The following is a 13,618-nucleotide window of genomic DNA, read 5'->3' as shown; positions in this document are numbered from 1 at the left end:
ATGTCAAAAAAGAAAATAGTTAAATCTCATAGTGATAGACTTTGAGGCAAATAAAGCTGAAGTAAATGTCATAGGGACACGATAGAGGAGGACGTTCCTATTGATTGACTACGTTCCATTAAACCAGGGCATATAGAGCAAACACAGACTTGGTGAATTTGAAAAGCAGTCAATCTACAAGTCATTTCCCAAATACGGTGGTGAGAAACTTTTGTTTTTGGCACAAATTCTCAGAGGTGAATGACTCCTTGTAAAATGTATTACAATTATAGAAGCTATTTAAACCCTTTCGTTTCTCCTTCCTCATATTGAGTAACATCTCTGATGCATTTGTTAGAGAGGCATATTAATGCTTTGTCCAAACAGATGCTACAGAGGCTTTAGAAATACTATAAACTAAAGGTACTTGAATTGATTCTATCTGTGTCCTCTAAGTTTTCAGATGTTTCCCAAGTTTCACAAGATGATTATAAACCCCTTGACCTAAAAAACCCTGCTATAAAACTAATTTGTTTTCCCTACAGAGCCCAGAACAATGTATCCAGTATTCAATCAATGCTTAATAAGTTATATTGAAAAGAATATCATTTATAAAATACAACTTTAGAAAGTTGGCACTTATAATTGGAAACTTTAAAAATATTGCATAGTGATCTTTAACACTTAACCAACACTTACGAAACACTTCTTGTGTGTCAGACACTGTGCTAAATGAGTACTTTAGATGAATAATCTACTTTGATCCTCAAAAGAAACCTTAAGGCAGGTAATCTCACTGTTTCAATTTTACCAGTGAGGAAAACAAAGCTTTGGGAAGTTGAATCACTTGTTCAGAGGAAGAGGGCTGAGATTTGAACTAAAGCAGTGGAATTCTAGGGCGAGCGGTCTGCTAAACTGCCTTACTTTTAGGATGCTTTTGAGGAACCTGGACGAACAGCCACGCATCTGTGCACATGGCAGGCCCTTGCAAAGCTGTGTTCACAACTGCTCTCCTGAGATGACAATTCTCTTAACTGGGGAAGGCAATCAAGTGCTTTGTAAATTCTCACTGGCTTGGTTCCAGTCAGTATCTGGCTCTGTCTTATTGCTGTTAAGTTTACTGATGTCAGTTTGGGACTGAAGTTTTCGTGTTTGACTGGAAACACATCAAAATCGACTATGAAATTATTTTAGTTTTTATTAGTAAATGAAATGAGGAAATTTGAAACTTGATTAATGCTTCATAAAACAGAAAGGTTAATGCTCTAAATTGCTACTCTGAAATAGATCTGATCTCTATATAAACAGTTATCTTGCTGAGAGTTTATTTAAATAATTTATAACTGAATTTAGTTCTTGCTCTGTGAAAATTTACGAAGCATTTTATCTGAAAACGGTGTTAATGTGAATAGTCCTAAACTTTTCTACTGTTTTGGAAAACCAAATTATTGACTTGTTACTCATTATCTTCTCTTAATATCAATCCTACAACTTGGGGACTTGATATTTCAAGTAATGACAAGCAGAAAATATTAATCATTTGATTTATGGTTACAGTGATAAATGATTTAATGAAGAATGAGCCAGAACTCACTCTGGAATTGAAAATCTCAAAACATGCAAGAGCAAGGTGATAGGAACCAAGAGTAGGCTAGCAAAGTCAGCAATGCACATTTGAGTACCCATAGGGGCTAGGCTTCACATGCCTTCTTCCTGGACTGACTCCTCTCCTGGAGCAAACAAAAAGGGTGGATTGTGCAAGGTAGCACATGCCTTCCATAAAATCCATGGGTCAGCTTGGAAATGTTTTAGTGGCCCTGTAAGTGTCCAGCAGGGAAAATTCTGATTCCCTCATGGTCATCATGTGATGGGCCACAGTTATAACCATTTCACTGTCACTGAACAAGCAGAGCTTAGCTGTGTGTATACTGAATCCTACTAGTCTGATATTGGAAGATATTGGTTTGATTTGAATCAGAATCAGTAAAGAAGGTACAAAACTGCACTAACCAAAAGAGAGACCACAAAGGTCTTTACTTAGAGTCTATCAGCTAATATTGTTTGGTTAGATGTCACTGGGCTGTTGAGGTTCAGTGTGGTATTTTATGGCCACGGAGCACAGAAGACATGTTTGGTAATGAACAAATACCTCAAGTATACCCTCTGATTCCACATGCTACATTATCAGTTCATTCTTCCAGCCAACAAGCACATGCAGAGTGATTTCTCTGTGCTGGGTATTATGCTAGGCACCCAGGGTACACATATGAGCCAGGTACAACCCCTGCTCACTGCAGACTGACGTTCTTAAGGGGCACTCGGACAAGTAAGTAGGCACATGGAGCACAGAGGGGTCTGTGCTAACAAAGGAGTTAGGCGCAGGATGCTATCGGACAGAGATGGAAGGGCATACCTTCAAGTTTGGGACCTGTGGGCATGTATGTATGTTGGGTGTTAGTCAGGGATGATGGCCCCAAATAAATTATATTTAAGCCGCGACCTAAAGAATGAATTATAGTTAGTCCAACGGATGGGGTTGGGGTGGGGGGGAAGAAGGTGAGAAATGTTCAAACTGAGGATACAGGACTGCAAAAATTCATTACCTGGAAAAAACAAGTGACTGAAGCTTCTGGGTCCCATTCGAATTATTTGCATTGTGGCTTTTATATTGCTTTTTTAAAAACATTTTCTATCACAGGAAATGCATGCACAATGGCCAAAGCTTTTTTTAATCATAGAAATGTGAATTGGGGAGGTCAATTACATTATTATGGGATGGAAAGTTCATATTTTTCATATTCTTTTATACACTTAGATAAGTTATAATTCCAAATAAACTTCTATTCACTCTCCTCTTACTATGGTTTTTTTTTTTATTACTATGGATTTTTTTTAAAAGACTTTATTTCCTTTTTATTTATTTGAGAAAGACAGAATGAGAGATAGAGAGAGAGCATGAGAGGGGGGAGGGTCAGAGGGAGAAGCAGACTCCCCACTGAGCGGGAGCCCGATGCGGGACTCAATCCTGGGACTCCAGGATCATGACCTGAGCCGAAGGCGGTCGCTTAACTGACTGAGCCACCCAAGCGCCCCCTCTTACTATGGATTTTAAAAATATGTTTTTTTTTTCTTTTGGAAAAATCTTTGGAGTTGATATTTTAATAACTTTTTGTTTATTATTAACACTAGATTGTCAAAATAAGGAGTATTTGAATAATTAGTTTTCCACTTAATCATGGAAAATTTTCTCTTTTTAGATTTTTCGCTTTTATTAGCACTTCCAAATAATAACCAATTCCCATCTCAGCTTTCCTTTTTTCAACTGCTTCCTCTGTTATCACAAAATCACAATTTTAGGGACGCCTGGGTGGCTCAGTCAGTTAAGCGTCTGCCTTTGGCTCAGGTCATGATCCCAGGGTCCTAGGATAGAGCCCTGCATCAGGCTCCCTGCTCCGTGGGAAGCCTGCTTCTCCCTCTCCCACTCTCCCTGCTTGTGCTCTCTCTCTCGCTGTGTCTCTTTCTGTCAAATAAATAAATACAATCTTTAAAAAAAAAATCACAACTTTATTAATTGCTCCATGACACTCCTGATCTGAGTTTCAGTAACAGCAAGAGAATCAAAGATCTTTGGTATGATATGATGCTCCTCCAAGTAACTGTTGCTTAGAATTAAGAGGATGACTTTGGATTGACTTTAAAGTCTTGATGAGATTCTTTGTTCGTGGTTAATTTATGAAGTAAGCCGAAAGTATAAAGTTACCCTGAGTGTAAATAACTGGGCAGAGGACTGATTATGCCAGATGATTTCTGACAGACGCAATCACCATATTTATTTCTCATACTACTTCATTTCTGATATTAGAACCATCACTACAAAGTATTTATAGAAAATTAACAGGACATCTTATGACTTAGTGCAAATGGTTAGACAACATGGCAATGACTCAGAGAAATCTAATATATTGCCCTGAGTTCAATCAAACTGAGAAAACACCATCTAAAAGTTCAGCAAGAAGGAGTGGGGAAAGAATAACTTACTTGCTAGGTGCTCGATCTTGCAAATTAGTTAACGCAGCAAAGTTGTTTCGCACAGTTCGCAGGCTGGCCAAGACCTACAACAAAAAGGGATTCTTTAAGCTACTTGGAGTACGGCCATCTTTAGTGCAATTTAAAATGGTTTGGTGATTTAAAAAGTAGTCTGTTAAGTGAAAACCTGATACTGCTTTCAACCTAGTTTCGTATACCATTAAAGAATCTTCTAGCCCTTAGTGAAGTTTACATGTATCTATTTGAAATCTAGGGAGGCCAGACTGCAAAGATTTTCCAGACATTTCTCCTCATTGTCTATGAATATGGTGACAGTAGTAACAGCTTCCACAATATTCCTGGACTCCTCAGCCACCAGAACAATATCCCAGGCAATATACATAGAGTGTTGTTACACTTCAGGCAAATCTGAAATAGTATAATATAAAATAATAATAAACTCTCACTTTAAGGGTTAAAATTGTAAATGTATATATCCCCAAATTCTCCTCAAACATTCACCAAGAATGTCAGACTTTCAAAGACAGAAAGCTAGGTGAATTTTAAATTGTTTTTTTCACCTTTGCTACATGGCTATCTATCTAGTAAAGAGAAATTATTTTCTTTGTTAAGGTTATCTGAATCACTAAGGGATGCATTTTCACATAAAACAGGACCACCCTGATGTGCGCAGAGGTGGGCCCATAGAAGATACTAAAAAAAAAAAAAATGTGTTGCATAAATGAATACATAGACACAACGTACCCATACATATAAGGCAGGACCAATATGTCCCCCTACCTCTGAAGGTCCTTCTTTTTCTAATTCTAGTGCAACCAGAAGGTGGCAAAAAGAACTGGAAGTAAGCCTAGGAGAGAAAATTTACAATGACTTTACCTGCCTCCCTTTCCACTAGTATGGGCAAGTTTCCCCCAGGTGGAGCCCATATTAGGTGAGACTATAATTAATCTGGGTGACAATGAGAATGTTGAAGTTGCACTAAAACATAGATTTCAAATGTCCTAGTAGGTACTACCTAATAACCCAGACTGCCTGACTCGGTCATGTATTCACTGTGTGAGCTTAGACAAGTTACGTAATCTCTGTGTGCCTCAGTTTCCTTTTCTATAACCCAGGATAGTGATAGCTATCTCTGAGGGTTGTTGTGAAGATGATATGAAATGATAGGGTAAGTGCCAAGGACAGTGCCCGCAAACAGAAAGCACTCAACGAATATAAGCCCATTATGGCAACATGCCAGCTGATTAATGATTTGGCACGTGCATGAGGAGTTTACTTAATGACTATCATTTGGTAAACAAGGGGGGGTGAAGCATGCAAATTTATAATTGCTCCAAGTGTTCCAGAACTATATCCAGAATGTTTTCATCTGGCACTGACTTAGACTAAAGTCAGTCTAAATGTTTTTCTAAGACAAAAATGTCTCAGACATTTCTGAAACTGGCATTAATTCTCATAAGTCACTGGGGTGCTGTTTACACCCTGGGACGGCAACCTACAGCATTATCCCCTGAAGGAGCTGACGGTGCTTCCTGAGGTGCCAACCATGATTAACTCAGTCACTGGAAAAACCTGGCTCATTATCACATATAAACAACTCACAGCACTGAAAGGTCACGCTGCCTATGACGGAGTATTCAAATAGCCAACTGTTGACATCAGAGCATGCTGTCTTTCATTAGGCATGAAATCTTGAATGATGCAGAAATAAATCTGATCAATGATCCACTGTCATTAAATCATGCAGGCCTAATTTATGCATTAAGAATTGAATATCAAATACACTAATAAAACATTTTAAATAAGATTATTGCACTCCCTAAATGCTCCTTTTTCTAGGCAAAATTTAACCTCAGAATTCTGAGAACTTTGTTCTAATAAGTTATAGTAAGCGCACCGCACTTGACACCTACGTAAATAGAAATACTGCTGCAGGTAATTCAAGTTCTATGCTTATTTGAAAGGAAACATTAGTTCATGAAAGATATAGTATAATTGTTTCTTCACTCTGTTATAATAAAAATATTAAATCAGATGATTTTCAGTTTTTAATTTAAATTTAATTATTTCTTTTGTATAATCTGTATCTCCACATGGTACAGAATTTAAACAGAATATAAAGGTAGAATGTAGAATGCATCCCCCTCATTAAAAAAGACAAAAACCAAAATTATTGTTATTTGTGAGAGGAGGCAGGTAGATGAAATCAGGGAAGTATGCTCTGAGGTATTAAAAATACTGGTACTGTTCTAGTTCTTTAACTGTTGATTTTAGTGTTCTTTATATTTTAGATAGTCAGTAGCTATATTCTCTTACATTTTTGAAGAATTTCCAAATAAAAAGTGAAAAAAGAAGTTGCCTTCCCAGCCCCTCCCTCCAGACATTCTGCCTGTCCCCTCTACCAATGAACTTTTAGGTTGTCTCCTAGAGTTTGCTTTTACAAACACTGCTGCAGTAAATAATTTTGTGAATCCATCGTCCCTTATGCGTGCAAGTATTAGACCACTGTTTTTGTGATAGGACAAATAATACTCTGTAAGTTTTATATTAAGGATTATTATATCCTGCCCTATGGCACACATATGATAATGGCAGAAGTGTAAATAAAAGTTCCAGACAGGGGCGCCTGGGTGGCCCAGTGGGTTAAGCAGCTGACTCTTGGTTTTGGCTCAGGTCATGATCTCATGGGTGGAGGGATCCAGCCCCTCGAGGGGCTCCAAGCTCAGCACGGAGCTGGCTTGAGATCCTCTCCCTCTGCCAGCCACCCACCCCGTTCGCGCGTGCGCATTCTCGCTCAAATAAATAAATAAAATCTTTTTTTTTTTTTAAGTTCCAGACAATTGTTATGGAAAGCATCACCCTAGATTTAGCTGACTGATTCTAGGTGCCTCCATCACCAATGCACTGAGTTAGTCTTTCACGCTCTTATCTTCCAGACTACAGAGTGAGGCGTCTGGTTCTATAGGCTGTGGGGGAGAACCAGAAACAGTTTTACTCAAGCCCTTGAGTCAGGATTCAATTATTCTTCGCTTTTGCTCTAGGGTAGCTCTCACTCCCCTTGAATTCAACCTTTTAAGAACTGTAGTCAGGGCTTTAACGCTCCTATGCTTTTCTCCACGCCTTAATGCTTGCTAACCAAAAAGAACCTTGAGGTTTGCCCTTACACAGCTCAATGGTTAGAAAATTAAGGCCATTTCTTTCTCTTCGGCCAATCCAAGCAAAAGTGTAATCAGTCGAAGTCAAAAATGCATTTGAAATGATGAGAAATATATACATTTTAGGAAAGAAATCATGATGGTGCTATGGAAAACTGTGGCAGAGATGGATCATGTACTGGCTCAGGAGAAGGACTAAATGTTATTTATACACACTAATCTCAGATTTTCTTAAATACTTTTAACATTTATTAACCAATAAGATTCACTGAATCTTCACTTTTCATTGAAAAGTTAAACAACTGAACATATAGCCTAAAAGCAATGTGTACTTCTACAGTAATGACTACTTGAAAAGATTTGGAAGAGGAGGTTGCTGTAAATAAACAAAAAAGATGTGGCAACAACGTTCTCCTTAAAAACCCCTGCTTAAAAAGTGAACAAAGAATTTTGAGGATTGTTTTTCATTACAAATACACTTCATGTCACTAGATGGTGCTAAAACACAGATCAAGAGTTGCCACAGTTGCCACTGGAGTTGGGGGAAAGGAGGAGAAAAAAATCCCCTGTCTTGGTTTTACTTCCAGAAAAAACAAAAACAAAAACAAAACAAAACAAGCAAACAACAATAACAATAACAAAAAAGAAATGGAGTCAAATTATGATTACTTACAAGATAGAAAAGTCATTTTGATAGAAACCTTTCCAAGTTATGTTTTGGTTAAACTGTATGAAATTGCTCTTCTTGTATGTCAACAAAGGTTGAATATTGATGATTTCATATAATTCGATCTAAAAAGTACTTTGATTTATAGAAGATGCTAGCTGAAATGTGATGACTAGCTTCCAGCAGGGGGCGCCTGGTGGCTTCATCAACCTGGGGATTAAGATGAGACCACAAGGTAGCCGCGGCCGGGTGAAATGAGGCAGGGACAATCAGGGGCATTAAAAAAAATACTGGCAATGTTCTATTACCAAATGGAATAGTAATGTTGTATAGCGTTAAATACTAGTACATTTTTTACAAAATTATGCCAGATGCTGTATTTTGATTAAAGATAAAATGACTCAGCTGTTCCTACCCTGTAGATTTAAATCAGGCATATCTCCTTAGTCTTAATAACATGAGGGTTCTCCAGGGATCCAAGAAAATAGTTGGGTATTTTCTGTGTCTTCCTTAATCAAATATTCCACTTCTTTTAACAGTCCATACTTCAAGATGAGAATTCTAATTGACTTGTAGTCATATCACATATCTGGGCGGGTGTGGCCCGAGGCAAATGATTACAAAGCAGAGTCTCCTACATTTCATCGGTGTTGTGACTTGTTGGTATTCCGAATCCCCCTAAAGAGCTCTGGCCAAACTGTTACTATACTTTTGGGAGGAAAAGGCCAATTGTGGAGCGGCATGACGTGGCATGGCACTGGGATTCCTCTCAACACCTCGCCTTTGTGCCTAAGGAAATCCCCACACCAAAAGATTTCAACAAAAACAGAGAATGTTTCAAAAGGAACTAAATCACATCTATAAAAATGTCATGTTTGTGACGACCAAAAGGATTCTGAGCTTTCAGGGGAAACATAAGAAACTGGAAGTGGCAAACGGATTAGGGTAAACACCAGAAAGAATTGCTTACCCCGACAGTGTTGGAGACATGGGAACACGACCTGAAGCTGGGTTGTAGGACCCTTTCTGAAGATGACACCTATCCCAGATGGGTTAGGGTTCAGCCCTGTCCATCAAATTGGATGTCTTTCTAAATTCTCTTATAACAAGATTCTGTTCTCTTAGCTTCACAGGAAACCATGACTGGGAAAAAAACCAGGGAGGGATCCTTTCATGTTTTGGGGAGGCACTCAGGCATAAAGAAATGAGTTCTCAAGTAGAGGCGGATGAGGTGGGTTTGGGAGACTTTTGACCACTTTAGACAGTGTGAGGCCAGTTACTAAGAATTATGGGAAGGAAAACACACATAGAAAAATATACCTAGGGGGATATAAAGTAAAATGTCAATACTAGTTATTAAGGGAGTTGGAATTATGGGAAATTTTCATTTTCTTCCTTTTCTTTATAATTTTTTCTAAACTTTTTTATGGAAAAAAATTCTATTTTGAAAGCAGTGTGTCTTTTTAATATTTTATTTATTTATTTATTTTAGAGAGAGAGAGAGAGAGAATGGAAGTGGGGGCAGAGGCAGAGGGAGAGGGAGAGAGAATCCTCAAGCAGACTCCCTGCTGAGCACAGAGCCCAACATGGGGCTCATTCTCATGACCCTGAGATCATGACCTGAGCTGAAATCAAGAGTCAGGCGCTTAACCAACTGAGCCACCCAGGAACCCCCAAAAGCAGTAGGTCTTTTTAACCAGAATAATTTAGTGTGAGATTCTAAACTCCAAAGCATGCTGGAGGAAGGAGGTAATTCTTTGGCCTATTTGAACATTGCCCTGAGTGACCTGTCTAAAATCAAGTCTCCTGTCCATTTGCAAAAGCAACTATGGTATATTAAGCCAAATAATGTTGCTATCACTTCAGGTGACATAAACATCTCTCATTTTAAACATTATATATAATATTTGGTATTCAGTGGTGAATATTATGTCCTGTATTAAAAATTTGAGATGTTATTGGTTCGCTGAACAAAATATGCTAGCAGTATGCAACAGGGCTTAAGAGATGGTCATAGGCAAACTGCTGCTACTGCGCCTTACCCGCTTTCCCAAAGATGCCCTATCAGTGGTGAAATTGTTCAGGATTTAACAGGCTTTTTATTTAAAAAAATTTTTTAATTCTAGTATAGCTTTCCAGATCATATACCCAAGTAAAAGGCCATTTGTGCAAAATATGAAGAGCTTAAAAAAAAAAAAATCTGCAACCTCTGGGCCAATGACCATCTTCCATAAGGTGTTACAAATCATTAAGCTAATCAAAAGCAAACTTTTCTAAAATTCCAGGATTATTTTTAGGCATCAGATATGGCTACATATTACGCAGAGTTGGTTTATATTCAAAGTCCTAATTTCAAATGTATTAAATATACATATTTTAATAATTTAACATAGACTAAATGATTTTTTTTACATATGTATATATTTCCCAGTGTACTAAAATTGTTAGTTTTTTTGTAGTTTATAGGTATACTACAGAATATGTCTAATTATATAAAAGACTAGATTTCCTAGGAATTTAAGACCATTGATGGCAAGGACCAAATCAAACTTATTAATCTATTTATTGGAGAAAAAAATCTTTTTATATCAAATAAAAGTATTTTTATTTGTAAATGGTTTTTTTGTACAAATTTTTATTTGTAAAAGTTGTAAATGTTTTTGAACATAGAAATATAGGTACTAGAAAGAATATGATTTCCAGCAAAACCTTAAGCAAACAAAACATTAACTTCTAAAAGATATGGTGGTCATATTCTATTTCTAATTGCCTGCAGTAATGAAAAAAATCACTATTATATGGTGTATTACTTATGGATTCATTAAATTTTGGTCTGAATTATAGCAATCACAAAATTTCAGGAAATTTGAAAAAAGGGAAGAATTACACATAATCCTATTATCCAAACACCGCCATTATGTATTTAAAAAATAACCTATTACAACATTTTTGAGATGAAAGAGCTCTTACTAATTACAACACTTAAAATTCATCTTGTTTCCTAGAAATTGTGCTTAGCATTTCACAAGCTTGGTGTTATTTTAATATCTTATAAACCTCACGAAATGGATTCTCTTGGAACTTTCATCTAGCAGAGGAGTAAACCAGGCTTGAAAAAGTTCAGTGACTTGCCCAAGGCCATTCATTGAGCAAGAGGAAGAGATGGGGTTTGAACTGAGGTCTACCTTTATCCAGGCAAGTCGTCTAGTTTTACCAGTTGAAAAAAGAAGTCGTAGAGAAGTTAAATGAGTTGCCCAAGGCATCAGAACTAGTTTTGATTATGATTATGATTAGCCCCTATTATCATTTTTATAATCTGTCTGGATCACTTGTATCCTAATATTCAACATTTCTTTTTAGAGTTAGTGTTGGCTTTAACCCTGTTTTATGCCCCAGTTAAATCAGTATATTCCATCCTGTTCCCAGTCTACCTATACTAGGGACTCTCAACTTTTCCTGGAAAAATACCGGTCCTTTAAAAAATACAGGTGCTTGTGTACTGCCTGGAGCACTGGGCGTTATACGCAAACAATGAATCATGGACCACTTCATCAAAAACTAATGATGTAATGTATGGTGATTAACATAACATAATAAAGAAAAAACAAAAACTAATGATGTAATGTATGGTGATTAACATAACATAATAAAATAAATAAATACATACATACATAAATAAATAAATACAGGTGCTTGGATCCAATCCCCAGATTTTTGGATCCAGTTGATCAGGGATACGACCTGGGATAACAGCTTTCTAGGTGATTCTAATGGGCAGCAAGGTAGCAAAGCACTGGCCTATATAAAGAATATCTGCCTACCAACCATTTTATATATATTCCAAATGCTTTAGATTCTTTTATCACCTTCTAGTATTTATGTTATATGCTTAAAGTATTTTCATGATTTGTATGTCTAAAAGGAACAAAGATAAATTTAAATCTGTACAAACGGCACATAAAAAAGGAGTAAACAAAGCAACCGGTTGAACTGAAATATTAAATTTCAAGCACTGATCATGCATCTAGTTACCCTAAATGTAATTTAATCCATGATATAGCCCTCTGCTTCTAGTGTTTATGTAAGTTAAGTAACTATGGTCCCATTTAAATATGTCACTTAGGTAATTTGTAATCTGAAGCAAAGACATTCTTTGGGTTTATGGGTTTAAAAGGAAACAGTCCAATATGGTTAAGGTCACGTTCTCTAGCACTGCCTTTGAATTACTTAAATGAACCACAGAATTTTTATTGTATTTGCATCTGACTTAAAATGAAATTAAGAACCAGAACTAATCCCCCAAATTAAATTTTCACATCTGTGAGAAACCTGCCCATTCACCAAACTGTGCTTACCTGAGCAAATGGAGTCACAATCAAGTCATCTCCATGTCTGAAAAATAAACCAAATCCCATGTTAGAAATTACAATAACTCTATGACCACTTTTGATCAGTATTAAATAATAAGTTGCACTTTCATAAATTTCCATAGAGAATTACAGTAATTCCATCCTTATTCTTCAGCACGTGTTCTTCCCAGCCAGTGGGTTGAAAAACTGTCTTCTGGGATGTTAACCATTGTCCAGCTGTCTGGGTTAAAAGGGGCTTCCTGGTCATTAAGCAAGGTCACTGTTGCTTTTTACGTGCACACGATATACAATAGGAGAAAGACAGTTCCGGCCGCGGGGCCTGAGTTTTACTCGTGGCTTCTTACTGTAGAGGCATTAGTAAGGGGTGCTGTGGAAGGAGCTAGCAAGTGCGGTGGCCTCAGTGAGAGGCCCCTGGACCATCTAACATTTGAAGGTGATGAGCATCGAGTGTCCCGCATCATGGTGTGTGAGGTTTGGACAGGCTAGCAACTGTAGATGACACGGGACTACATCATACACTAATCAAAACCCGGTGAAACTTTTCAACTGACTCACGTCCCGCTGCTGTAGCTAATGGGGGAACGTTACCCCGTGTGTGCCGTTGCCACGGCAACGTCGGCCACACCGAGCCTGGGATGCAGGAGCAAGGTGTCAGCATGACGTGTCTCGGAGAAACCGGGAAAGGCAAGGAAAGTTTGGCAACATTCTACTTGGAGGAAAGCAGGGAGCCAGGGCCCAGAGTTCTTTTGTGGTATTTCTTAGCATGGGTGACTTGTGAGAAGGATTTCCAAAATCTCCATGGGGTATTTCGTGATCTAGCTAGCTGAAGCTCTTTCATCAAAAGTGAATGTAATTACTCTACACAGAAAGCTTCCTGGACATGACTTTGACTGAGAACACTGCAACTGAACTGTGCACTCAGTCATGAACAATTCAGAAAAGGACTGAACGACCTCAAACACCACCCATGAAATATGTTTCAGCCCAAGCAGCATATGGGTGACGTCAATACATGGATCGTTACCAATGATTAGACCATTCGTTACGGCCACCATCAAATTACACAGAGATCTTGAAATTCAAAGTGTGGGAAAATAAAAAGCAGGAAAGGTCGGAGCACACTTTAAAGGAAACGTGTTATTTTGCACCCCTTCGCTCCAGGATTACATTTGGGGGGCACTTGTTTTTTCTGTAGATTATTCGGATGGTCAAAATTAAAGTAATATGAAATCTAGATGTTTTCCCAAGGGACAGTCTTCTCTCCCATTTCATTCTTTTTTTTTTTTTAATTTTTTTATTGTTATGTTAATCCCCATACATTACATCATTAGTTTTAGTCCCATTTCATTCTTTATAATTGCCTGGCTACAAAGTTTATTTTCTAAGAATTAAGTTATGCT

General features: G+C 37.6%; 1 protein-coding gene across 8 annotated transcripts in view; it reads right to left on the bottom strand.

Annotated features, from left to right (window-relative positions):
• The window catches only part of PDE4D (phosphodiesterase 4D), a 1,430,886-nt gene that overhangs the window by 198,162 nt on the left and 1,219,106 nt on the right, over positions 1-13,618 (bottom strand). For all 8 annotated transcript variants that reach the window (XM_078067299.1, XM_078067293.1, XM_078067294.1 and 5 more), the window contains 2 exons: positions 12,204-12,240; positions 4,018-4,091 (listed from right to left, as the gene is read on the bottom strand). In XM_078067299.1, coding sequence (XP_077923425.1) covers positions 4,018-4,091; positions 12,204-12,240 — 111 coding nt within the window. The remainder of the gene's footprint in view (positions 1-4,017; positions 4,092-12,203; positions 12,241-13,618) is intronic.

Source organism: Halichoerus grypus, chromosome 2 (assembly GCF_964656455.1).
Source record: "Halichoerus grypus chromosome 2, mHalGry1.hap1.1, whole genome shotgun sequence".
In the NCBI taxonomy this organism is placed as follows: Eukaryota; Metazoa; Chordata; class Mammalia; order Carnivora; family Phocidae; genus Halichoerus; species Halichoerus grypus.
The sequence above is the reverse complement of the archived record's forward strand: the minus strand, read 5'-3'. Positions and strand labels throughout refer to the sequence as shown.